Source organism: Tenrec ecaudatus, chromosome 15 (assembly GCF_050624435.1).
Source record: "Tenrec ecaudatus isolate mTenEca1 chromosome 15, mTenEca1.hap1, whole genome shotgun sequence".
Lineage (NCBI taxonomy): Eukaryota > Metazoa > Chordata > Mammalia > Afrosoricida > Tenrecidae > Tenrec > Tenrec ecaudatus.
The window spans coordinates 13966220-13992167 of NC_134544.1; the positions used below are offsets into that span (position 1 = coordinate 13966220).

The following is a 25948-nucleotide window of genomic DNA, read 5'->3' on the forward strand; positions in this document are numbered from 1 at the left end:
AACTTAGGCAACAGCAGGAACATGTACCTGGACTATATCTCCAACTACCAGAGTGGCGGTCTTCCAGCCGTGGAATTCTAGTCTTCCAGATTCCCTCCATTCAAGTCAGGGAATAAGTCCCAGTTTTAGTTCCCTACAGTGCTAGTATCCCACATTTCATCTTTCTGCATTACGTTTAAGATTCAATAGTGCAACGGAGGCAACATGGTCTCTCTTCATATCTCTCAGCTTCCTATAGAAGTGACAGGAGACTGCAAGCATCATAATTATGATGAATAAGCAACACAGTCAGACTGGAACTTAAGCTATGTGAGATACCTTGTCCCCAAGCTCGCAGGTCCAACCCTTCCATGCCACTCACCAACTGCTTAATTATATCATAGCTAGGAGATGCCTCAAGCCTCTCTTTGAATGTATAGAAAATATCCTTTTTAAGCTGATCAACATCCAATGAAATGCTTCCCTTAAACCTTGCAAATGTTTCCTAATCAAATCCCAATCATGCAATATTACATTATATAGGTAAGGAGTTACACAGAAATCAGTTACAGTTCAATCGCATTAATAGCATTAACAAGTCCCAAATCTTGATCTTTCAGCAAAACAACAGTCTGTAGTAACAGTCCAGTCACTATTGTATAAAATGTTAAGCTTTGAGAGTCCCAGAGTTTCTTAGACAGTGTCAGCAATGGAAGAAATATCTCAGTGGTCAGCAATCGCCAATCTCAGGAATCTGTGAGGTCTTCTTGACGTTTTGGATAACTTCAGTAACAGGACAGGGTCTGGTCACACATCAGCTTCCCTGCTTTCTTCTGGGCCTTGCTGGCTTAAGAAAAATCCACCTATCTCCTTTGCCTGTGAAAATATAAACAAATAGCCCCTCTATTCGGGGTGTCATTAACCTGAAAAAGGAATTATGATTAATATTGGGTGGCTTCTCCATCTCTTCCTTGTCTTTCTCCAAACGTGGTTGCGTCCTTTTAAAGGAAGTCTATCAGTTTTATTCTGTGAAAACATAAATGCATAGCCCCTTTTCCAGGTGAATGGACCTGGATCCCAAACGTGGTTTCCATCATCTTCAGATTTCTTAGGATCGGTTTTCTCTGTAGAAGTGAAAACGTGTTTATCTTCCCTAATTTTATTACAAGCTTTTAGTAAGGAGAAAAATATTTTGGTTAAAAATGACTAAATGAACTTTGTCACATATAAGATTCCTCTTCTCGCCCTTCTGTTTTAACAATTCAGATTTCAAAGCACTGCTAGCAGTCTCAGTGAACTTGCTAAGCTTTGACCCAGTATAAGGACTAGAAAGATTGAAAAAATGCTTAATAAATCACAAATTCCTCTTTAGACTCATGCAGCCATGCTATGATGTCAAATGCAGGAAGATCACAGGCCAGTGGGTGCAAAGTCTTGTGGATTCAATGGATGTGGAAACATCTCCGAGCTGGCCTGGGTCTCCATGTGACTCCTCCAGCTCCAGGGCTCTGGCTCTATCAGTGTAGCTCCATCTGGCTTGTCAACAGGAATACAAAGCAGAGTGTTTCACCTCCACTGAGCTATTTATCTCTTTCACACCTCCAAATGGGGTCACCAAGCTTTGACCTGTCTGACAGGCTAGACTAGCCCTTTTGCAAGGTGTTTTTGTCCAGGAGCTGGTTTGGGGCAAACAGTAATTTGGTGTTTTAGGGAAGCCCTACAGTTTCACCTGTGATTTTGTACTTCCCACAAGTCTAGATGATATCCCACTCAAGTGTAGACCCCACTTCAAGTAGTGTAGCCCTTGTTCTAAACCACTTTGCATCTTTGGGCTCTGCCCACAGAAAGAAGGGTCCACAGACAGTTGGAAATAGAAGTCTGGAGGTGAGGAGAAGGCTGCAGGCTGCTTTGACTGATGATGTGTTATGCTCCACCACTGTGCTAGCCACCACTGCCACCAAGGAGAAAAACAGTCGCTGTTTTCAAGAAATCTCGAGTCTTAGCAGGCAGAGGCTTTCAAGGCAGTGCGCGCCCTTACAGAGGAGTGAATGGCTAACGAAGCCTGTATGCTTTCATGTGACAGGACAGAAGAAGTTGGACTGAAGAGAACAGAAAGGATTGTTACTGTTGCAACTTACAGTGCCCGGGGGTGCTAGAAACACGCAGATAGCTGATAACGTATTTAAGTGGCCTTTCGCAAGGGTATGGAAGAAAGAGGAAAACCATAAATCAATACCTTTCCCTCCTTAGTGACGAAACTGAACACGGAGCTCAAGGAAACCCTTGAATTATTTGAGTGACCTTTACACTCAGAGGCTCAGGCTCCCTGACCTCTGAAAAGTGAAAGTGGCCGGTGACCATTTTCTAGGGATGCTAAAACATAGGAAACGTCCTTCACCTAGAATTTTGGGGCTTAACCTCAGGCTTCCACACTGCACGCAGGCTCCGAGCCTCCCTAAGGCCCTCCAGGACCCAGCTCTGGACTGGTGATCACCCTATGCTGGCGGGTTTTCAGGACTGGGAACCTCCTCTCCGGGATTCTAAGTATCAACCACACACAGACAAGCAGCTTGTCACCCCAGGCCTCCACCCCAGCGGCTGCCAGGAGGGGAGACTGCAGCCAGGCATCATTGCTGGGGGTGGGGGAAGCCTGGGGAGCCCAGGGAAGAAGGAAGTTGGCCTAGGACTCTGGCTTCCATCGCCAAGGTCCGCACATCCTTTAGCCCCGCCCCCAAACTGCGGCTCCTCCTCTTCCCTCACTGGCTCGCCCCGCCTCCTCCTCCCGTCGAATCGCCCCGCCCCCTGAGGCTCCGCCCCGACATGCTAGCCACTTCTCATCCCTAAGCCATTCCTACCCACCCCCAGGAAACCCCCCCCACCCCGCCCCGCTCCGCACGAGGCTCCTCCTCTTCCCCCGGCCACTCGCTCCGCCCCAGCACGCCCCGCCCACGCCCCACCCCACGCCCCACCCCACGGCTCCTCCTCTTCCTCTGTCGAATCGTCCCGCCTCCGCCCCGCCCCGCCCCCGGCCCGGCCCGCGGCTCCTCCTCTTCCCCCGGCCACTGGACCCGCCCCGCGCCGCGAACCCAAACAGTCCGGTTCCTGTTGCGCGCGGACGGCGCGTGACCCGGCGGCGCGGAGACGACCCCGAGCTCGAGCGCTGCGCGGTCCAAGCCCGCCATCCCTGCGCGTTTCCGCGATGCTGCTGCTGGCGGCCGCCTTCCTGGTGGCCTTCGTGCTGCTGCTCTACATGGTGTCCCCGCTCATCAGCCCCAAGCCCCTCGCGCTGCCCGGGGCGCATGTGGTGGTGAGTGTCCCCCGGAGCGTCCGGACCCCTGGGCGGCCCGCGGGTGGGGGAGGCGGGTGGGGAGGCCCTGCGCCTGTTCCAGGCCCGGCCTGCGGAGGGCGCCGGAGGAGGCCACCTGCAGCCCCGGCCTCTGGCTGCGCTGCTCCGATGTTTGGGGCGTGCGCCGCGGCTACGGCGCGGCAGCCTCGAGAGGCGGGTGTTTTTGGTCTCCGGATGCGTCACCTGAGGACCGGAGGCCGAGAAACTTCACCAAGGGCATAGCGGTCGGTGGGCGCGGGGTGAGCGTTGCCGTGAGTGGATCCAGGAAGTGACTCACCTGGGAAACGGCTCGGATCCAGTGTGCTGGCCATAGAGCCAGCGCGTGGGGGAAGTTCCTTGGACACTGCAGGTGTCAGTCCTCCCAGGGTTCGGCCAGGAGCCCACTGGTTGGTGCTGACTGCGACTCTCTGATATGAGTTCAGAGTTGGGAGTGAGCTAGGTCAATGATGGGATGGGAACGCAAGCGCCCTGAGTGGCGGGCCTATGCTTGGGGTTGTCTTCTCATGGGAAGCTCCTGAACTCAGAGGCAGCCCCCGCACCCCTTATTCTGCCAGCAGGGCACCTTCTTCAGGACGCCTTACCTGGAGCTGCCTTTCCCCCTTTTGTAATGAATGGCACGCCTGAAGCACAATGAGGCAGGAGAGTGTTATTGACTAAGCTGCCAGCGAAAATCCACCTGTCTTGTAGTCAGCCCTCAAATGCTTAACCACTGCACCACTAGGGTTCCTGCTTGGTGCCGGGTGCGAGTTTTGTGTCTGGGCAACCAGAGCCTTCCCTCTGAGCTGGGATGATCCTTTCTTTTAGTGCTAGACTTTGTGAATAATGTATCTTCTTTCCTTGTGTAAAACTTGGTAAAAATGAATTGCTCCTAATGTAGAAGGGAGGTGCACAGGTGAGTGTAGCGCCAGAGAGGAGAGAGAGAGAGAGAGAGAGAGAGAGAGAGAGAGAGAGAGAGAGAGAGAGAGAGAAAGAGAAAGAAAAGAGGAGCGAGATCCTCCTTCTACAGTAGTGGTACAGTCTGAAAATGTCACATCCAAAGGGAATGCCTAATTTTATGGCTCAAATGCATGGCCTTAACATGGCCAATTATTTCAGGCAAGGTCGCAGTTCAAAACCACCAGCCACTCTGCTGAAGAAGATGAGTCTGTACTCCCACAAAGAGTTGCATCCATGGAAACCCACAGGGGCAGTTCTACCCTGTCCTACACAGTTGCTGTGAGTCGCATCGCCTCAGCGGCACTGAGCTTGGTGTTGGCATGATTTGTGCTTGCAGACAGAGATCCCTGGAACTTGGAAAAAAGAAAAAGCTCAAAGCAGTAACGTACATTCTGCCTGAATATTTTTAAGACTGTGTTTCTTACTTTGAACTCTCCACCCCACCACGTGGTAGATGAGGTAAGATGAGACATGTTGGGGCACACAAGGAAGAGCTATGCTGGCATAGAAGGTTTTGCATTCAGTTGCTAACCACAAGGTTAGCAGTTCGAAATTACCAGCATCGCTGCAGGAGAAAGATGAGGCTTTCTACCCGTCAGGAGTTACAGTCTTGGAAACCCACAGGGGCAGTTTCGCCTGCCCTATGGGGCCACTAGGAGTTGCCATTGCACTGAATGAGAGCTTTACTAAAGCCCACTGCGGGTCCAGCCCAGTAGGACTCCCCGTGACCCTGTGGAACAGAGTAGAACTAACTGCCCTGTAGGGTCCCCAAGGCTGTCATCCTGACAGAAGCAGACAGCCAAGAGATTTAACTGCCTCGTCTCCAGAGCACTCCTTGCCTTGATATATCCACCTGCAAAAAGTAGGGCAATGGCTTAAGCATTGGGCTCCAAACCACAAAATCTGAGGAGCGTACCCCACAAGAGATAGATAAGGTTGTACCTGCTCCTAGGAAACCGTACCGTTTCAGAGACTCTACGGGACAGGTGTCCTCTGTGCCCCCTGTGCCGGAATGACTGGCGGGCAGCAGTGGGTTTGCTTGTTGTAAATCACGTGATGCTCCTGGGTGCGTGGCATGCAATTGCTAACCAAATGGCTGGCCATTTGAATCCAACAGCAGCTTCATGAAAGAAAGACCTTGGAATCTGCCCCTGTAAGGAATGCAGCCGAGCAGTTGGACTCTGTGACACACGGGGTTGCCACCCACTGGGACCCTACCTGGCAGCCACCAATGAAATGACAGCAGCAACTATGAGAGGAAGGTGTGACTAGGTCACACGATGTCATCTGTTTTCTTCTTAATGTCGTCCGACTAGGCTGAGTGGAGATGGGAGAGAGAATTCAGATTGGAAATGGCTGCCGGTGGATGCCGGAAAAATCTCAGTGGCCTATTTTGTGTTTCAGCATGAGGAAGGTTGGGAACCACTGTTCTAGGGTGGGGGGCTTGGTAGCAGTCTGCCCTGGTAGTGTAGTGAGTTCCCCATTGGGCTGCTGACCACCAGGTCAGCAGTTCAGACCCTCCATTCTGTGGGAGAAAGAGGAGGCGCTCTGCTCCCATAAAGATCGACAGCCTCAAACCCTAGGTAGTCTCGCCATTTTGTGCCTCAGAATCGACATGGTGGCCATGCGTTTTGGGTTTGGTATAGGTTCGCTAGGAGTTGGCCTCATTTGGATGGCATGGGGGTTGGCTTGGTTTGGTTTCATTAGTTTTGTTTTTTGAGGAGGTAGCTCTCCTGGTAACAGCTCCCCCAATGCCCAGCTCCTACCCCCATTGCCCTTAATAAGAGGTCTCTTGCGTAATTAGAGAGAAGCCTTTAAACAACATTTGCAAAGGGTAGTAAGCTGGAGTGATGAAAGAAGGAAATTAAACTCTTGTCTAGTGTTTCCTCTCTGGGTTCAACTTAGCAATTGTCAGACAGCTCAGTGTGCACTTACCATTTTTCTCAGCTCTTAAGAAAATCCCTGTTATTTCCTTATAGCTTCCAAAATAACAGCCCAACACTGACTTAAGTATATCCTTGGACCCCTGCTGAGAGCTACCTGGTTTGACTAGAAGCTAGAAGTTTCTTGTGAATCATGATACAGAAACTAGTCGTCCTCATGCAAAAGAGCTCTTACGAGCCATCAGACTTGAACCCTGATCTTTGTTAGCTAACCTACATACACATAGAAATGGGACAGCAGTGACTCTGCTCGACCAAACACCCTAGGGCTTGTAAGCTGTCTCGTGTACCAGCCTGGCTCCAACTTCCAGTAATTGGTTGACTAATAAATAGATTTTCTTTCCACGCTTTAGGGGGCCCTGTATTTTTCAGAGAAATGGGCGTAATACAACTGTTTATGAATGCATGTAGGCAAGTATTTATTTAGAGTATGTGCTACGATATAAATTAGACTTGATCCAATTAGGACAATTCTAGTCCTGATAAGAGACTGAAGACATAAGAAATGGTACAAGATAGAAGGTGACAAAGAAAGGGCAGGACCAGGCATCTGAATCCAGAAAGACTTCACGGGGGAGGGGCATTTGAGGTATGGGTAGGGTTTGGAAATGTAAGTGTGGGAGGGAGATTGGGTAAAGCAAGATAACTTCATAAAACAGGAACTTTTGGGGAGTAGAGGAGATCTCCTTTGGGCTATGGAATGCTACCACCCGGTGTGAAGAAATAGCATGGGGCCCATCTGACCTCCTCTGACTTTAGTAGGGAAATGGAGAATCCATCTCCACCACGTACCCCCAGGCCACTGCCACATAGCAGAGGTCAGTCAGACTGCTGACCCGCTTTAGCTTTATTCTGACAGCAGCTGTTCTTCTCCCTCTACCTGCGCATCCGATCATCCATTGCAGTGGCCACACGGAGCTCACAATACTCACAATTATGGGGGGCTATTATTTATTTATTTAGTGCCAATTATGGGGGTTTCTTGGGGATGTTAACAGGTTAGCACAAGTCAGGACCAGAAAACATTAAGGATATAGTCATTGGTCCACAGCAGCGCCTCTCCGCAGCCTGTAGCCGAGCCGGTATGGTCATCAGCCTTTCAGCCAAGTGGTCCCTTGGTCTCTATCTTGTGCAGTGGTTGAAGCTTGCCTGCCACTCTGCTTCTGCCTCTCAGACAGGGCCTTCACACACACCCCTGGCTCTCCTTCCTTGGAAGTCACAGGAACCCTTCTCTTCCTGCTTCTGAGCTGCCTCCTACCCAGGGGAATGGCAAAACTGACCAATCTCCAAGCTAGTCTTCTAAACCTTATTTGCATGGTCCCATCCAATCGTATGGCCGGAGTCACAGAGGAGATAGAAGGACCTCCATCTATAAATGATTGCATGTCACCACATGGTAAGAAATAATCAACCCAAATAACCCATGCAATATCCCAAATAGCCTAGGCCACCTGGGGTCATAGTTATATTTTCACAGTAATGTTTGTGTTGGCACTTGCTTAATGAGCCACACAAGAAATTACCTCAGGAGCGGGAAGTTGAGGCTAAGGACAGGGAGGGGCAGCCGGAGAGTCGTGGAGAAAGGTCCTTTTGTGTGGGAGCGGCTTCATGATGCCTGTAAGTCTTGGGATGCTGTCAGAGCTGTTCGTTGCAGTGTTGTTTACCTCTAATGGTCAAACCTGAGAAATAACCTAAATGTGCCACCATACGGGAAGTCAAACTGACAGCCTTGGAGCCGACTCTAACTCACAGTGACCCTGTAGGTCAGAGTAGCTGTAGGCTTTACGGAAACAGCCTCATCTTTCTCTGGGTTTGGACCACTCGCCTCTGAGCTAGTGGGTCAATGCTGAGCCCACTGCACCACCAGGGCTTCTATGGCTCGGCTGTCAGCGACTATTAACCAAGTGTTGAAACAGCAGTGGAATGTGGTGTAGTAGTAATGCATTGGGCTGCTAAATGCAAGGTCAGCAGTTTGAAACCACCAGCCACTCCACAGGGGAAAGACGAATCTCGGAGACTCACAGTCTCCCAGAGGCAGTTCCACACTGGCCTGTAGGGTCATTGTGGGTTATTGATTCAGTGGCAGTGAGTTTGGCCCGTCTCTAACTCGCACCACATGCTTAGGTGGGACCATGCAAATGGGGTGTATGAAATACTAACAGGGAAGACTGATCAGCTTCAGTTGCCATCCCCTTGGCTATCAGAGAGCCATATCAGAAGCAGGAGAGAGAGAGAGAGTCCCAGGACCAACAAGGAAGGAGAACCACCGAGATCCCTGCCTAAGGGGTGGAGGTCAAAACCCAAGGCCGAGGCTCAGAGACTATGGGACAGGCCAGAGGACCCACCCTGAAACCGGAGGCCAAGGGGCCATTTGACTGAAAGGCTGAAGTCTAGAGAGAGTGAGAGAGACTTGGCTGCAGGCCCAGGAGAGGCCCTGCTGTATCCTTACTGCTCATCGATCCTGACTTGTAGTAAGTTGTTAACGCCCCTAATAAACGCCTCTCATCTGGTTCTGTGTGACAATTGCAACCAATTATGGAATCGAGCAGAAAAGTGGAGTGGAGAATGGCTGGTGTCCGAGTCGGGTAAAGAGGGTGGGAGGGTGGAGGCATGACTGGCTGGGCTGGTGTGAAGCCAGCTTCTTCTCCCTGCTGAAGCCAGAGGAGGCCACCTATAGCTCCTGCACGACCTCTGCCCTCTGTGCCACCAAGTGCAGGAGAGGCTGCTGTGCTGTGCTGAGAGGGGACTGACACTATGAGCTGGTTGGGCAGAAAGGGGGTGGGAGGTCAGTGAAGGCTTTCCTAAGGAAGGGACGCTTGAGCTGAGATGGGCAGGAGGAAAGGTCCCCACAGGGCAGAGGCACTGTGCAAAGGCCCTGTGGATGCAGAGCAGAGCGCATGGGCTGACGGCCCTCTGGTGTGGCGGACCCGTGGACTGAGAGAGTGAGAAGGGCGTGGGTGGGCAGCTTGATCTGCATTTCCTTGCATCACAGACTGCTTTACAATAAGCAGCCGTTTACATCCACACCATTCTTTTCATCTCGTCTTGAATTTATCTTCCAGAAGAAAGAAGCCGTAAGGAAATTAGTTCGTTTGGATCAGTTGCAGGCCGAGTCATGTGTCATGTGTTAACTGGTTTTACAAGGCACTTGTTCTCCCCAGAACTCAGAACACTGTTGGAGGTGTGCCGATTACTGTCTTGTGCTAAACACAAGGAAAGCATAACTAAGCCATTGGCTGTTAACTGCACACTCAGTGGTTCAAACTCACCAGCCACTCCATGGGAGAAGCATGAGAGTGTCTATACCTGTCCAGATTTACAGCCTTGGCAACCCTAGCCGAGATTGCTATGAGGAGCCTGGTGGCGGGCTGCTTCGGTCAGCAGATCGAATCTACTAGCCGCTCCTCGGGAGAAGGACGAGGCTGTCTGTCCCTGTAAAGACTGACAGTCTTGGACACCCAAGGGGCAGTTCTTTCCTGCACTCAGGGTCGCAGTGTGTTAGTATGGACTCGAGGGTACAGAGTTTGGGTTGAGTCTGAATGTTCTTTATGGAAGCAGATCGCCAGGCCTTTCTTGCACGGCAGCAGCGGGGTCAGGTGGGTTTGAACAGCTAGTCTTTGGGCGAGCTTGCAGGTGGAAAAACATTGGCATCTCTTGGCAGTTATTTCAAACAGGCTCTGTGCACATGGGAACCTTCATGCACAAAGAAGATTGTGTTGTTGTTGGGCTTTCAGGTCACAGGAGGCTCCAGCGGCATCGGCAAGAGCATTGCCATCGAGTGTTATAAACAAGGAGCCTTCATCACTCTGGTTGCACGGAATGAGGTGAGTCAAAGTCCCCCCTAACCTATCCTGTGCTAGAAACTGCCTGCATCCCCTGATCTGTGATTCCCAAACGATTGGCTCCTCCTGGTACCAGGGGGCTTCAGAAATTTCATAGGAAGATGGTATGGAGAGATAATAGAGTTTTCCACAAACATGTTATATTTATGGCAAGGACCCCTGAGTTGAAGTCAGGGCAGCTTGACAAATCTTTCTTGGGCTCTAAGTCTGGAATTAGGAGCCCTGGTGGCGTAGTGGTTACAGGCTGGGTTGCTACCTACCAGGTCAGCAATTCAAAACCACCAGCTTCTCTGAGTGGGAAAGATGAGGCTCTCTATTGCTGTAAAGAGTTCAGTCTCAGCAACTCACAGGGGCAGTTCTCCCCTGTCCTCTAGGGTCATGGTGATTTGAAATTCACTGATGGCTGTGCGTTTGGTTTTTGGGGAGGGGGATTTGTAGGTGAGTCGGAACAGGTGCTCACTGGTCTGATGTTCGTACAAGGAAAGCTTGAGACCCTTCCATGGATTTAGGCGCTTTGGATGCAGGAAGCGAAGGTAATGATGGCAAATTCGCCAGGAGCGGGGATTGGGTCAGTCTTTGGCAAGTAGGAGGTGTTCAATCAGATGTCTTCTCACCTGGGGTTCACCTGGGCTAGCCGACTTGGAGGGAGAGAGAAAATATAGTTCCCAAGCTACGTCCTTGTGAAACAGTCAGTGTGGCGATAGGAGAGAGCAAGAAGATCTGGCTGTCAGAAACCAAGGTGCAGTCATGTCTGTACCACCCGCTCTGCTGTCCTGTGCCCAGAGTCCAGTTGGCTCCAGTTTGTGGCAGGCAGGCTTACGGATAACGAAGCGGACTGGTGCCCAGTCCTGCGTCATCGTCACATCGTTGTAGAATCCACTCTTGACAAGCGAGCGCATCCAGCCCAGCGTGCTCCCTTCCCGTGTGGCACCGAGTACTGTCCTGTCCTGATCCCTTGGGGTCTTTGCTGCTTAATTTTCAGAATATCACCAGACCTTTTTTCCTAGTCTTAGTCTAGAATTTTAAAAACATTTTACACAGGGCTCTTACAGCTCTTATAACAATCCGTATATCAATTACATTTGTGCATTTCTTGTCATCATCATATTCAAAGTATTTTCTTTCTACTTGAGCCCTTGGTATTAACTCCTCTTCCCCCCCTCCCCCACCCTCCCACCCTCTGAACCCTTGATAAAATATAAATAATTGTTATTTTCATATCTTACATCATCCACTATCTCCCGTCACCCCTGTTTCTTTTGTTAGTCCCCTGTGTGTGTGTTAGTTATGCATCGATCATTGATCATTGCAATAGGTTCTCTCTTTCTAACCCCTCCTTCCCCCTACCCTCATGGTATTGCTACTCCCATTACTGTTCCTGAGGGGGTTATCTGTCCAGGATTCCATGTGTCATGAGCTCTTTATCTGTACCGAGTACATGCTCTGGTCTAGTCGGATTTGCAAGGTAGAGCTGGGTCATGATAGGGGGTGGGGGTGGGGGCAGGAGAAAGCATTAAGGAACTAGAGGAATGTTGTGGTTTCGTCAGTGCTATAAATTGGTACACTCTGGCCTACTCGTTCCTTGTGACCTTTCTGTGAGGGGATGTCCAATTGTTTACTGATGGACTTTTAGTCCCCACTCAGACTCTCCTCGTTCTCAACCATATGATTGTTTGCCTGATACCTGATCCCATGAACACCTCATGATCACACAGGCTGGTGTGCTTCTTCCACGTGGGCTTTGTTGCTACCCTGCTAGATGGCTGCTGGTTTAACTTTACGCCTTTAAGACCCCAGATGCTATCTCTTCTAATAGCCGGGCACCATCAGCTTTCTTTACCACATTTGCTTATGCACCCATTTTGTCTTCAGCAATTGTGTTGGGCAGGTGAGCATCACAGAATGTCAGGTCATTAGAACAAAGAGTTCTTGCGTTGAGGGAGGGCTTGAATAGAGGCCCAATGTTCGTGCTACCTTCATTTAGCCTAGACATTCTGCTGAACCGTGTCTACCAAGGATTACCCTGCTGGTATTTGAAATGGCTTTCAGCATCACAGCATCACACGAGCCAGTGCAGAATGACAAACTGACAGACAGGCTGGCATGGAGTCCAGCAGATTTGTGAAAAGCAGTTACTGACTAAATCAGCGGTTCTCAACCTGTGGATCTCGACCCCTTTGGGGGTCAAATGACTCTTTCATAGGGGTCGCCAGGTTCATAACAGTAGCAAAATGACAGCTATGAAGTAGCAACGAAAATGATTTTATGGTTGGGGGGGTCACCACAACATGAGGAACTGTATTAAAGGGCCATGGCATGAGGAAGGTTGAGAAACACTGACTAAATGAACAAACACTGGACTAACTGAACAAATGGAATGCCCTTCTCTGCTTATTGGAAGGACGTTCTCATTGGGCTTAAGGCCCACCCTCATCAGCACACTCTCACCTTGATCCCTGTCTCAGTACGTACGTCTTTAAAGACCCTATTCCAGATGCAGTCACATCTTGAGGTTCCAGTTGGATGTGGATTTTCAGGGCCCCTGTACAGTTCACATCACTGTCACCTATTCATAGTTTCACTTGACGTGCTTGCTTTCTGTTCACCGTGACCCTTGGTGCTACAAGGCAGGCATTCTTTTCTGGAATTGAATAAATGCTCAATTCCTGGTTTTTCCCTTTCCATTTCAACAAGCAGTCACACAGATAGACTGTTGCCAGGACTAATTGTTCTTTGTGTTGCTTTTAGGACAAGCTGCTGCAGGCCAAGAAAGAAATTGAAAAGCACTCAATTAATGATAAGCAGGTAAATCATTGTCTTCAGGAATTGTTTGCTGGGCTCATCAGCCAGTTCATTGAACACATGTCGGGTTTTCCTCATTAAGATAAGTATCAGTGACTTTTACAAATGTGAAATGTTGGAATTGCTTAGGAACTCAGGTCATTAACATCTCCCAAATATATATGAGGGAGTATCCACCCAAAACAAACAAATAAACGAACAAATGGGGAAAAGGTCCCCTGGGCCGGTTATTCATGTTTTCCCCGCCAGGGGAGCATGGAGCCTCCCATTATCTGCACTCAGTGGCTTCGCCTGGGAAGGGTCTCTCTGGTCACAGGGAATTTTTCTCGTAAAAGCAGTTTTTCTAGAACCTCTGGGGTTTTTTTTGTGATGGCCGATTTAAGAGAACCAAATGCGGCTGTGAAATTTTGTTTTCTGCTTGGGAAAAATGCCACGGAAACTGTCATCATGCTGAACACGGCCTACCAGGACAGCGATATGGGAAAAACTCAAGCATGCGAGTGGCTTTTTCATTCAAAAAAAGGTGAAATATCAATCGATGACAAATCTTGCTCTGGACTTCTGAAAATGCCATATAACCATGTTTTACCAGATAATTATTTTATTTCATTTACTAATTTAAATAGATTCCATACAGAGCCTTAAGGTAAGGTGATCAGATGTCCCGTTTTTGCCGGGACAGTCCCGCTTTTGAACAATTTTTCCCATGTCCCATGACATTTTAAAAAGGTCCCGATTTTTGGAAAGAATGCACGACAAGCTAGGGTATACGGTTTTCAGCTGCCATGTGGCTATTTTGCCAGGATATGAGTTTTATCAATGGTGTCCCATTTAATCAATATTAAAACCTGGTCACCTTACCTTAAGGGGATAGGGCTGGTGGACACCTTTTATTTTTAAAATATTTCAGTGAAGGAGGGAATATACATGTGCGTGCTTCTGCAGAGAAGTGTACGGCATGGTAAGTTCAGAGCCACACTCTCTTCATCCAGCTTGAGAACTAGAATGTTCCAGAGCTCCAAGGGCCCCGGGGTCTCGTGTCCTCTCCAGATGCCTCCGCCAGTCGGGTTCTTCTGTGCCGGCCCCTCCCTTTGCTTTCCCTTCTGACTGTCCCACTCATGCATGGGACCCTGGCTTGTCCATTGTTTAGTTCTCCGTTTCGAGTTTTATGCCATTTCTTTTTCCTAACAGCCTTATCGCAATTTCATTCATGACCCATTTAACATGAGCAGTTCACTGGAGCGTAGTCACACGGGTGCAAGCAGCACCCAGGTCAGTTTTCGCCACCACCTCGATTTCCCCACAGCCCCTTCTGGCCCCAGGCGGTTGTGAGTCAGCATTCTGTGTAACTCGCCTTCTTCTGAGATTAACCTGTGATGCTACATGCAGGTGGAGGTCCTTGAACAGCGTGGGTTTGTGGGTTTGTACCCCATGGGTCCACTGACACGTGGGTTTTCACCAAACTCCATGTCGTCTCCCTGTGGGCAGCTCAGCGCCTCTGCGGGTTGAGGTTCACAGTCAAAGCGATGTCTCCAGGGTTCTCAAGTCTTACGACAGTCAACCTCAGATAACCAACCAGCTCTGTACGAAGTGCCTCTGGGCCCCCGAAGCCAGGAACAGTCTGCACAAGAAGAGGCTGGCTTGCTGGAGAAGCCCCGTAGGCCGAGGTCTGCAGCTGCAGTTGCCCCCCTGTTTCAAGAGAAATGAATCTAGCGTAAGGACCCTTGTTTTTGAAGAGAGAGAGAACTTCATGAAGCCATGACTGCATGCACGAACACTTTTCCTGAAATCCCATTTTCATCTCGTATGGAAAGTGCAGCTTCTGTGTGGTTACAGTATATGATTCCTACAACATACAGAATCTGTGCTAATGGACGGTTGAGGTTGTTGGTAAGGCCCCTGCTCAACAGCAGACTACGAATAGTTAAAATCTGGGGAGTCAGAGTGACCCCAGGATTCTTGACCACGCACAGGTTTGGCGCCGCTAAGCCGCCCATGTTGCTTGAGGGTCTACCCCAGTTCATTTTTTACTGTTCTGTAGTGTTCTGCACCCCCCCCCTCCCATCACCCCTGCCAAGACTAACTGCAGTTCTTTTCAAGGCTCAGACAGGCTGAGCAGTTCCCCACTCACACCGTGAGGTGAGCCCCAAGCCCTGGTCAGGTTTGTGTCGGCTGGACTCTGGAGCCCTTTGGTGAAGAGAAGCTGAGTAGGTGGGCTAGTTCCAGAGTCGGGAATTTTAAGCCTCTGAGGTGACTGACTAGGACTTGGCTCCCAGGCCGGCTCCTCCAAGCCAGGGTGGATCATGGCCATGCGGTTAGTCCTCTAGGTCTTGTTGGGCCGCCACCTGGCTCAGCCTCTGAGCAAAGAGCTGGAGTGGAGGGGCTTCCGGAGTAGGTGTGGTTTAGGAATGTCTTTTAGGTCTTTGTTCCCTTTAGTCCCATGGGAGCCCCGTAGCGTGGTCCTAGTCACGATTCTGTTTAAGGGCAGGTGTGCTTTGGCTGTCTGGCTTTGGACGTTTATCTTCGGCAGAACAGAACTTCTGCTTCTCATGGGATCCCGCCATTCTGGGACCACTGGGAGTGGATGAACTGAAATGTGCATGAATTGTTGAGTGGGAAACCGATGTGCTCAGTTCATAGTAAAACTTCCCTCAATTCATAATTTTTAAGAAGTAAATCATCTTGAAAAGGAGAAGACTAGGGATATTTTTGGTTTTCCGTGTAAAGATGATTTTAGTCATGTGACGGGTTCATCTAGTCTCACGGGCTCCAGATCTTCTGCCCTCGTTTCTCATTTCATTAGAAGTGGCTTACCTTAACCCTTCCTGCCTTCTGAGCTTGGCCTTGGACAAATGCTGCCCTTTTGATTTCAAGGGGCTGACTGTCCTGAGGAGTGCAAACCTCCTCCCTGCCATTAGTGGTCCCTTCATAGCCCACTACTGCGTGGCTGAAAGTTGAACCACAGGAGTGGGTACACTCCTGAAGGGGGACCTGAGGGGGGACTAAGGATCATTGTCTTGGGGTTCCACCAGGCTCTCTCCAACCAGTAAGCCTGGTCTTCTTATGACACCGAGTTGCTTTTTGTCCTATTTTCCCTCCTATCTAGTACCTTCTGATGCGACCTCTTTCAGAGTGGTCGGCAGTGGCGGTGGGGCTCTGTGTAGTTCTGGTCTCAGGGTTGGAGGGCTGGTGCTCACTGGGCCTTTGGACTGACTTTCCCGTGTGTCTTTGATTTTCGTCACTGTTCTCCGGCCCAAACAAGGAGGGGCAATAAGGTGCCCCTTAGCCTGACGGCTTCTTGAAACCAGACAGCAGCACAGCCTTCTTAGAAAAGGATGTCTGCCTTGAGCATCGTGCTCTTGTCTGAACCCTCTTGATTGCCAACATCAACTCACAAGGTCAGACAGGAACCTTCGTGGGCAGAGAGTGTGTGTTCAGGGATAAGGGACACCCCAGAGAAGGAGGGGGACAATGGCTGCCCACCTTGAAGAATGTGCTCAATCTCACGGCATTGGACATACTGAAATGGTTATATATTGGTGTATGTTCTGTGTATACTCACCACCAACAAAAATATATTAAATAAACAGCTAAATAAATCAAGAGTCCTCTCTCCTCTCCTCTGCTCCTGCCAGAATTTGCTGCTTACTGTGCAAGTAAAAACTGTTACTTCATCACCAAAAATAAAGGAGTGAAAACAATTTTAAATAAACACTTTTTACTTAAAAAAAAAAAAGGTTAGTTTATCGCTACTCTTCTTAACAACTCTCCTGAGGTTTAAGTTTTGTGTGGTGAGCCAAAACATCGGATTTTGACCGATGTTTTCCATTTTGAGAGAAACCCTGGTGGCGCAGTGGTTAAGTACTCGCCTGCTCCCCAAAGTTCCATAGCTGGAACCCTCCATGATAATCTCCATGAAAGCCACCGACTGCTGTCTGCTTTCATGGAGATTATCAGCCTCAGGACTCCAATGGGGCGGCCCCACGCTGTCCTACAGACTCCGTGTGAGCTGGAACATGATGGATGTGCTTGTGTTGGTTTCACACTTGTGAGGAGATGGAAGCTGCCTTTGTCCCCCACCCACTCATGTTTCCCCAGGCCCCTTGGCTGGCCATCCCCCCTCCTCTGCTCCTGGCTACAGGGAACTCTGATTTGCTTTCTGTCAACACAGATAATGACACGGTAGAACCCCAGACCTCGACGCTAATTCATTCTAGAAAGAGCATCGAGATGCAGTACAGTCGAGTTCTGATCAATTTTTCCCATAAGAAATAACAAAATGGATTAATCCATTCTCCACCAAGTTCTTTCCTTAACCCTGCCTTTTTTTTTTTTTTTTTTTAGTTCAAGGATTGTTTGTTGGCCCTTAGGAGTGTTTTCCAGTCCAGTCTGTTGGGGCCCCAAAGTCCACTTTCAGCATTCCCTGGGGATCTTGCCACTCCATTCCCTTGCTGTTCCGCTGCACTCCCCCAGTGCTTTGCCTCGGTGTGGTGGGATCAGGTCAGGTGCAATTCCCACACTGTGTCTCCGGTGCTGTCCCCTGTATCGCCCTTAGTCACTGAGGGGGATCATGTCTCATAGTGGGGCCAGCCATGTTGTTCTCTCTGTGGACAACCCTGCCTTTTTATACAAAACATAACACAGAAATTTCAGAGTTAAGCAATATAATTTAAATAAGAAACATAACATTAAAAAGTTTTTTAACAACTACAGTCTGGCCTATACCTTGAGAGTGATGAGGATCTGGATCTGTGGACAGGGATGTGGAGAGGAGGCATGGAGAGAGTGTCATTGTTTGCAAGGGGAATCCCCTTCCATAAAACCAACTGGTAGCTGCTATTCAGGAGTTTTTTCTCTTTTTTGCCTTTTTTCACTAGGACCTGGCTAGCTTTCTCTAAAACAAAACAAAAAAAAACTGTCTAATGGGGTCTGCTGTTGGCATGTCCTTAACTGTTTTCTAAAAGGGTTTACTAAATTATTAACAGTATCGATAACACAGTTTAACCAGTTCCTTATCATGATGATTATTTTCAAAAACTTTCTTAGGACCCATGTTTTTTTATCCAAAAAGAGTTCAAAAATCAAATTATAGCAAAACACTTGGAACACAGCCGCAAAAAGGTTTCAACCATACGTACTAAAAACGTCAACTAACTCCGAGTGACCGAAACACAAACTGCTTTTGTTTACAAAAATCACATGCATTGGGTCAGATTCTGATGTCTTGTTCGAGGTCTGATGCAGAATTTTCTTGACTTTTCGCGTCGAAATCCAATTAGGTGGAGTACTGATGTGGTTGAGTACCGGGGTTCTACTGTATTTCATGACACGTATTTTTGTCTTTCTTAAAAGTTGTCAGTTCCTTGACCACTAAGACTGCCAAGAAAGGTTAACCTCAAGGCTGCGTTGTGTCCAGGTGGCCTGCCACACACACTGTGCCCCAGAGGGGCTGCTGCCACTTGGTTTTTCACTGCCAGTCGGGGCCCAGTGCACAGAACAAGCCCGTTTCCCGTCCCACAATCTGAACGTGTTTTCTTTCGTGCCCTTGCAACATTGGGCTTCAGACCCTTTGGAAAGACTCCTGTAATGACGAGGAACTCAGGGTTGCAGAAATGGTTTGGTCCCTGAGGTTGTGTCTCCCGCCCATGTGACCAGGTGGTGCTCTGTATATCAGTGGACGTCTCTCAGGACTACAACCAAGTGGAGAATGTCATCAAACAGGTAAGAGGCTGGGTTCCCAGTGGGAAACTCACTTGCATTTTGATGGATTCTGATCATTTTCTGCTGTGTCTCAGGATTGGCCCATCTCTCCTGTGGGTTTGATTGCCCCTTGGATTCTCTGAAGTCAGCGGCTCTCAACCTGTGGGTCACGACCCCTTTGGGGGTCAAACGACCCTTTCACAGGGGTCTCCCAGTTCACTAACAGTAGCAAAATTGCTGTTGTGAAGTAGCAACAAAATTAACTTTACGCTTTGGGGGTCACCACAACATGAGGACCTGTATTAAAGGGTCGCGGCATGAGGAAGGTTGAGAACCACTGCTCTAAGTGATGGTCCTTCCTGCTGCCTTAACGTTGGCTCTGCTCCATTTTTCTAGGCTCAGGAGAAACTGGGTCCAGTGGACATGCTTGTAAACTGTGCTGGAATAGCAATGGCAGGCAAGTTTGAAGAGGTGGAAGTTAGTGCTTTCGAAGTAAGTACGATGGTGCTCATTCAGCGGGGAATTGGTCTGACTTCATCTCACCAAATCCACACCAGCCCGAGGGTGCTTTCTATGAGGCAGAAGTCAGCCCTGCCTTGTCCCTCCCACCTGCTTTACCTGCTTCTGGCACCAGCCATCCTGCCCAGGCCACTCTGCTTCTCTGCTGGCTTTGATAATCCGTTGCAGTGGCCACACAGCTCAGAGACCAAACTCAAGGATGATGGCTGTTTATTAGGGACGTTAACTAGGTCAGAACCAAAAAACATGAAGGGTACAGTCCTTTGTCCACAGCAAGGCCTCTTCTCAGCCTTGCTGGCAGGCCTGGATCTCTCCTCTCCCAGACCCTTGGCCTCAGACACAAGGCTTCTTGGCCTCTACTCAGGCTCGTTCCTTCAACCCTCAAGTACTCCAGCTTGTCCTCAGTGCTCCAGACAGCGGCCTAAGGCCTGGGCAGGGGCCTGAGGTCAGAGGTGAGAGTTTTAGGCCTGCCCCGATGGGGTCAGCACAGATGGACGAAGGGAGCGCCCTCTCTGTCTGGCTCTCGCCCATGGCTGTCTCTCTGTGTGTCTGCTCGTAAGGCTTAGGGCCTGTGTCAGCAGTCTTTGGGCTTAGGGCCCATTCCTCTCCAGTAGAACCTCGACTTAGCCCTCCACCAGCTCCATCCACAAAGGCTTGCTCTCCAAGCAGGGGCCCCTTCTGAGGCGTGGGGGGGGGGGGCGGGGCATGCAGACCTGTTTGTAGCAAGGTCGTGCTGCCCCTTGCAGTGGGCAGGGGCAGGAGGGCCTGCTTCATCCACTCAGCAAATCTGCTTGCCCCCTTTGTGCCCCTGCAGAGATTAATGAGCGTCAACTACCTGGGCAGCGTGTACCCCAGCCGCGCAGTGATCGCCACCATGAAGGAGCGCTGTGTGGGCCGGATTGTCTTTGTATCCTCGCAGGCCGGACAGCTGGGCTTGTTCGGCTACACTGCCTACTCCCCGTCCAAGTTTGCCTTAAGGGGCCTGGCCGAAGCTCTGCAGATGGAGGTGAGTGTGGATTCCCCCCACCCCACACACACACCACCACCACCCTCCCCGCTGCCCCCACCCTGTCAGCTCTGCCACCTCTGGCCCCATCGGTTCATCGTCAACACTGACACGTCCTATTTCTCATGAGCTTACTGGCTTTCACCTGGTCTCCGGATCAGCTTTACTGCCATCAGTGTCCTTCTCCCCACCGTCCCACCACCAGTCCCAGTCCCCTGCCCTCCAAGCAGGGATGCCCTCCTCCCACCCGGTGCCCCCTGGTGAGTGCTCACTTCTGGCTCTGTGCCTGTTACAGACCTGGGACCACAGAGCTGTGTCCCCTCGGGTGACCGCCTTCACCCAGCGTAAGCGTGTCCCACCTTCCTGCAGGTTGCAGCCGGTGTCAGGGTTCATGCCTCTTTCCAGGCAGTAAGTAGTCTATTCCATTAGAAGCCGGGGTGGCCAGACGTGGCCTCGTGTACTTGGGACGTGCTGTCTGGAGGCTGGTTACGTAGAGCGGCAGCAGGAAGAACAAGCTGGTCAGCGAGCTGGATTGGCGCGTAGCTGCACCAACGGGCTCCCTGGAACAACAGCTGGGGGGATGGTGCAGGACCCGGCAGTGTTGCCTCCTGTTGTACGCACAGTCGCTGTGAGCCAGGGCTCGCGGCACTATGAGCATTCCAGGTGTGCGCGCGGTGTGCCCGCTGCTCCGCTGGCCGCGCTGATGGGGTAGCTCCTTCTCCCCGGTCTCGTCTCCGTCTCAGTGCTAAGTGTGAGGTTTGTATTCCGGCGCTAGTGAGAGAGCATCGGCTCCACCTCTAAGTGTTTTCCTAAAACCAAACCAGACTGGCTGCCGTCAAGTCGATGCCAGCTCACAGGGATCCTACAGGACAAAGCAGCACTGCTCCTGTGGGCTTCTGAGACTCGAACCTTTCCACGAGTAGAAGAAAGCCTTCTCGTTCTCCCACAGACCGGTCGGTGGTTTCGAACTGTTGCAGTCAGCAGCCCAACGCATCGCCACTGCGCCACCAGCTGTGGTTAACATTTCCCACCGCCCCGTGATGATCGGTACGGTGTGAGTGAAATGGCTGTGGGCTCTTTGCTGGCTTTCTTTAGTAGCCAAAGCACTTCTAGCCCGAACCGTGTGGGGGAGTCTGCATGAGGCGAGCCCCGGGTTGTATTGTGTAGACATTTTTCTTTTCTAGAGAGGTCTGCCCATGACTGACTGGCAAACTCAGCATGGGCGTGAGGAAAGGGCCAAACTTGGCCGCCGTCTCACTCGCAAACGTTTTACATCGGCCTTTTGAGTTCGTCTCCGCTTTTTCATGTGAGAAAGGACAGGATGGGCTGAGGACATCACTTGGGTCTTACAGAGTTTATATTTTAAAGGAAATACCGAAGAAGGCAAACGCCGTGCGTTGTTGCAGTCATTAGCACAGGTTGTGGGAGAAGAGTGTCGTGGGGGGCAGTGTCGGAATGTGTGGGGGGCATCTGAGAAGTCGACTTCCCACCGTCTCAAGAGGTAATGATGCTTAGACAGCAGCCCCTGGGCCCGTCCCCAGTCATGCACCGGTGTCAGAGCCAGGTAGGCAATATCTCAAGTTGGGAGGACCAGGTGGTGGCTGTTGCCATGACTCATCTCTGCTGTGATAGCACACACGTAGCTCGGTCCCATGACAATAAAACTTTATTCATAAGAGTTTCCAGAGGGCCTGATGTGGTCCTCGAGCCCTGGTTTGCCCCTCAGGGGTGGCTGTGAGGGCAGGAGACAGAGTACCATGCCACCTCATGTTGCCGTGGGAGGCAGGGTGCTGCTGTGCCTTTGTGAGTGACAGACTCACTGTCCTCATTCCAGTGGGGCCAGCTCCGGTGTCTTCTGCACCCACTTGCCTAACATGCTACGCACTAGCCAGCAGGGTTGTCACCCAGTAATAAAGCCCCTGGCCCTGAGTCCCCATAACCCCGCCCCCCAAACCCACCCCCTCTTGCATGACTTTCTGGCAGCCCATGGCCACTGCCCCTGTGATTCAGGTCAGGAGCTTGCCTGGCCCCTTGCCTCCCTCACTTTACTTTGGTCTCAGAGATCGTGTAGGTCCCGTGGGGGTTTTGGGTGAACTGTAGGTTCTGGGGCATTTGGCAGAGTGACGGCCGCATTGCAGGTTCAGGGAAGCTGGAGGCTGGTGCCAGGTGGAGATGTTAACGGATGGGAGGGTAAGGTAGGCGAGTGGCCAGGACTGGGAGCTGGCATCGAGCTGGCCTTGTGTTCCTGTCCAGATGTCTGTTGCTGTCAAGTCAGTATCAACTCAGAGTGATCCTGTGGGACAGAGTATTGCTGCCTCAGAGGGTCTCCCAGGCTGTCACCTTTGGGAGAGCAGACTGTTTCATCTATCTTATAGGGAGCGGCTACAGGGCTTGAACTGCCAGCCTTCCCGTGAGTGAGCACTCAGCCACTGCGCCACCAGGACTCCTCTCCCTGTTTACACTCCCTGGTGGTATGTAGTGGGCAGGTGTCGCGTTGCTAACCTCAAGGTCAGCAGTTAGACACTACCAGCTGTCCTGCCAGAGAATGTTGAGGCTTTTGACTCTTGTAAAGAGTTGCGCTCTCGGAAACCCACAGGAGCAGTTCTACCCTGTGCTGCATGGTTGCCGCGAGTCTAGCTGACTCAGTGGCAGTGAATTTGGGTGAGTTTTTTAGAAGTACCCTCCAGGAGCCCTGTGGCATGGCAGTAAAGTGCTCAGCTGTTCACGGAAAGGAAAGACTCGCGTGAGGCACCCACCCAGGGCTCTGGGCAGAAAGGCCTGGAGATCTGCTTGGTTGAAGACCAGGCCCCATGGGGTACTGTGGGATGGAATTGGCTCTCTGGTATCAGAACAGCCACAACATCCGCATTCAACAAGCAAGCGTTAGCACGTCCTCCGAAAAAGAGGCTTTAGAGGAAGTAATTCTATCCTCAAAATCTTGTTAGAACAACACTTGTTTTGTTCACAATTGAAATTGTGCCCAGACACCCATCTCCCTCCAAGTCTGCCGGGTTGTGTTTGGAAACCTAGATCATTCAGAATCTGTTTGCCAGGTGCCTGTGTTTTCTGTGAATGGAACCTTCTAGAACAGCTCGAATGCTAAGTACTTTGGGTAATCCTCTGGTTTAATTAACTTTTAAGTCTTCCCGATCCCCTCCTCACCCCCAAACTAAGGCAAGGCCCTGGAAATGTTGTATGTGTGAGTCATTCTGAAGGAATCTTCCCTGCCAGTCTTTTTTATTTTTCCCTTCTCTGGTTCTTTTGGGTAAAAACAAGTCTTTCAAAAGGTTTTTAAAAGCCAGTTTCTTTGGAAGGCAGGTCTTCCAGGTGGGCTGTAACCAGAGGTGGGGCAGCAGAGACCAAGGACAGGAAACAGCTTCCCGTTTGCTTTTCTCATCCCAGCCGCCTCCTGGCTCCTCACTATAAGCCCGTTCACACCTGGTCAAAAGGTGGGCACCCTCTCCCCAGCCTGGTTTTCGCATTGCCGGAATGAAGCCAGCGCTTATCAGGCAGGATTAGTTGGATAACAAAGCTGTGCTTGGCTGAGTGGCCATCTTTCTGAGTGAGGCTGAATCCCAGGAGGAGGGAGGAGATGATCCCGGCATGTGTGAGGGGCAGAGAAAGGACAGAGCATGGTCATTGCTCTGCTGGACAAGGAGAAGCAGACAGAAGGTGGGAGGAGGGCGGGGAGACCAGCTAGGGAAGAACTGGCCCGTGCGTCCCTGGCGAGAGTCAGCACCGTCTTACCAGACTAGCTTCACCTACATGTCTGGTTGTGAGCTCAAAGGTTGGCATATGGAACCCACTCAATGGCTGCAGTGGAGAAAGCTCCCAAACTACACTCCCTGCTGTCGAGTGGCTGCTGACTCATAGTGAGCCTGCAGGACAAGGTCAAGCTTCCCTTGTGGGTTTCCCAGACTAGAAGGCTTTACGGGAGGATAATGCCTTGTGAGCAGCAGCTGGTGGTTTTGAACTGCGGACTTTGTGGTTGGCAGCCTAAAGTGTAACCCAGTAGGGCTCCCGGATTCCAGCATGTGGAGGAGAAGGCCCTGTGAGCTGCTTCTGTGAAGAGGAAAACTCTGTGGGGCAGTTCTGCTCCTTGACACGTGGGGTCGCCAGGAGTTGCGGGCAGCGAAATGGATAGAGCCAAGAAAGGCATAGATAGAGTTTAGCGAATTCCATTTTTAGCAGGAACCTGGGGACACTGCCAGCTCCATGGCAGCAGGGATGCTGCCTGCTTTGTTCCCACCCGGACGCTTCGTTCCCTGCACGGCGTGGACACAGAACTGTGACTCAGCACGTATGCACTGGATGAATGAGTGGACGGAGTCAGGGGTGGAGGATACTCAAGCCCCAGGAGGGGGACCTAGCCTGAGAATTGTAGAAGGGATGCCAGATTCTGAAGAGAGGCCGGCAGCTGCTCTCGGGGGCTCTGCCAAGACAGTCTGTACAGACTCTGTTTTTACCCTTTGGGAACTCAGCCATAACCTCGAGTTGAAGTAATGCTGCCTTGGACCAGCACCATCACCCCGACCCTTCCCGGGGGGAGCAAGGGCTGTTACAACTGAGGCTGGGCTGTGGTTCCCACAGAGGTGGCCCATGGCTGCTCGGCGGAGTTTCTGTGGTGGTGTCCTCTAGATGATGCGCAGCAGAGGGCAGGTGGGGGAGACCGGTTCCCAAGCCGCTAAGCGCCCACACACGCAGCTCACTGCTTGGCGTCCGTCCCACTCTCCGTGGGCATAGCTGGGCCTTGAAGTGACATGCCCTGTCCACGTGGATTTGTGATGAGCCGAACCAACACCACCGCCTCCCTCCTGCCCCTGCATGATCCCGAGGGCTGGGCAGGGGGCCCTGCCTGCACACCTCTCCCAACCTTTCCAGCTCCTTCCACAGGATGCCGGGCTGTACCGAAGGGCACTCTTGAGGGGTCGTGGGAGGGATACTACAAGGGGGAAAACTCCATTGTTGTCCAGTTCATTCCAACCCCTGTTGCGCCATAGGACAGGGGTGAGCTGCCCCAGCACATTTCCCAGGCAGAAGCAGACAGGCTCATTTCTCCTCCACTGTACTTAGTGGGTTTGAACAGCTGACCTTGATTAACCATTGTGCTCCCAGGGCCCCTTTTAAGATGAGGGACTGTTGTCACTTAGACTGAAGAATGACCATTTTCCTGCCTGACCTTCCCCCCCTACCAGCAGGTCTCCCTTCCAGTGCTTCTCCAAGCTCCCCTGGGGACTGAGAAGTGACCAGCTGCAAAGCCCAGGGGCAGAGATTCAGCCTCTCTGAGAGCCTGGCAGGCAGAGGGCAGGGGCAGTGTCCTCCTGAAGGGCTGACCCATTCCCGAGAGGACAAGGCAGGGCCGGTGGGATGTGTCCATGAGAGGAGATCCTGGTGGAGATGTGAGCAGAAGAGCTTGTCCCAGGGTGATAGGGAGAGGGGGAAGGGAAGATGGGAAACAGGTGGGTGGGGGACCTGGCTCTTCTCAGTGGCTGTTCAAGTTTCCTCTGGAGAACCAAGTGGGTTCCAAGCCCTCCCGGGCAGTGATCAGATGTAGATAGGGTTCTTGAGTAACCCGCCCTCTCAGGATGGGGGTACCGTTCCACATGGGGCCTGCAGAGCAAGACCAGGAGTAGGCCTGTCCGTATCCTCGAAGATGGCTCTGCAGGTCGGGCCGGTGTATAGCGAATAGGAGCAGGTGTCTGTCTTTGAGCTCTGTGTTGTCTTCATCGGGTGGCTCCCACGGCCTCTGCCTGGCCAGTGTTGGTAGAGGACACTTTGGTGGTTTGCCACATCCATCTTGTTCGCCGCTGCTCACAATGGAAGCAAATGCTGCCCGGTCCATTGCCTCTCTGGTGGTCGTGGGGAGATCCTGGGG

At 51.1% G+C, this 25948-nt stretch overlaps 1 protein-coding gene across 4 annotated transcripts in view; it reads left to right on the top strand.

Moving 5' to 3' along the window:
• Positions 1-3031: 3031 nt before the first annotated feature.
• The window catches only part of KDSR (3-ketodihydrosphingosine reductase), a 36315-nt gene continuing 13398 nt past the window's right edge, over positions 3032-25948 (top strand). For all 4 annotated transcript variants that reach the window (XM_075533076.1, XM_075533077.1, XM_075533078.1 and 1 more), the window contains exons 1-6: positions 3032-3286; positions 9939-10028; positions 12795-12851; positions 18504-18569; positions 18945-19040; positions 19882-20073. In XM_075533076.1, the coding sequence (XP_075389191.1) occupies positions 3179-3286; positions 9939-10028; positions 12795-12851; positions 18504-18569; positions 18945-19040; positions 19882-20073 (609 nt within the window). In that variant the 5' untranslated portion in view covers positions 3032-3178. The remainder of the gene's footprint in view (positions 3287-9938; positions 10029-12794; positions 12852-18503; positions 18570-18944; positions 19041-19881; positions 20074-25948) is intronic.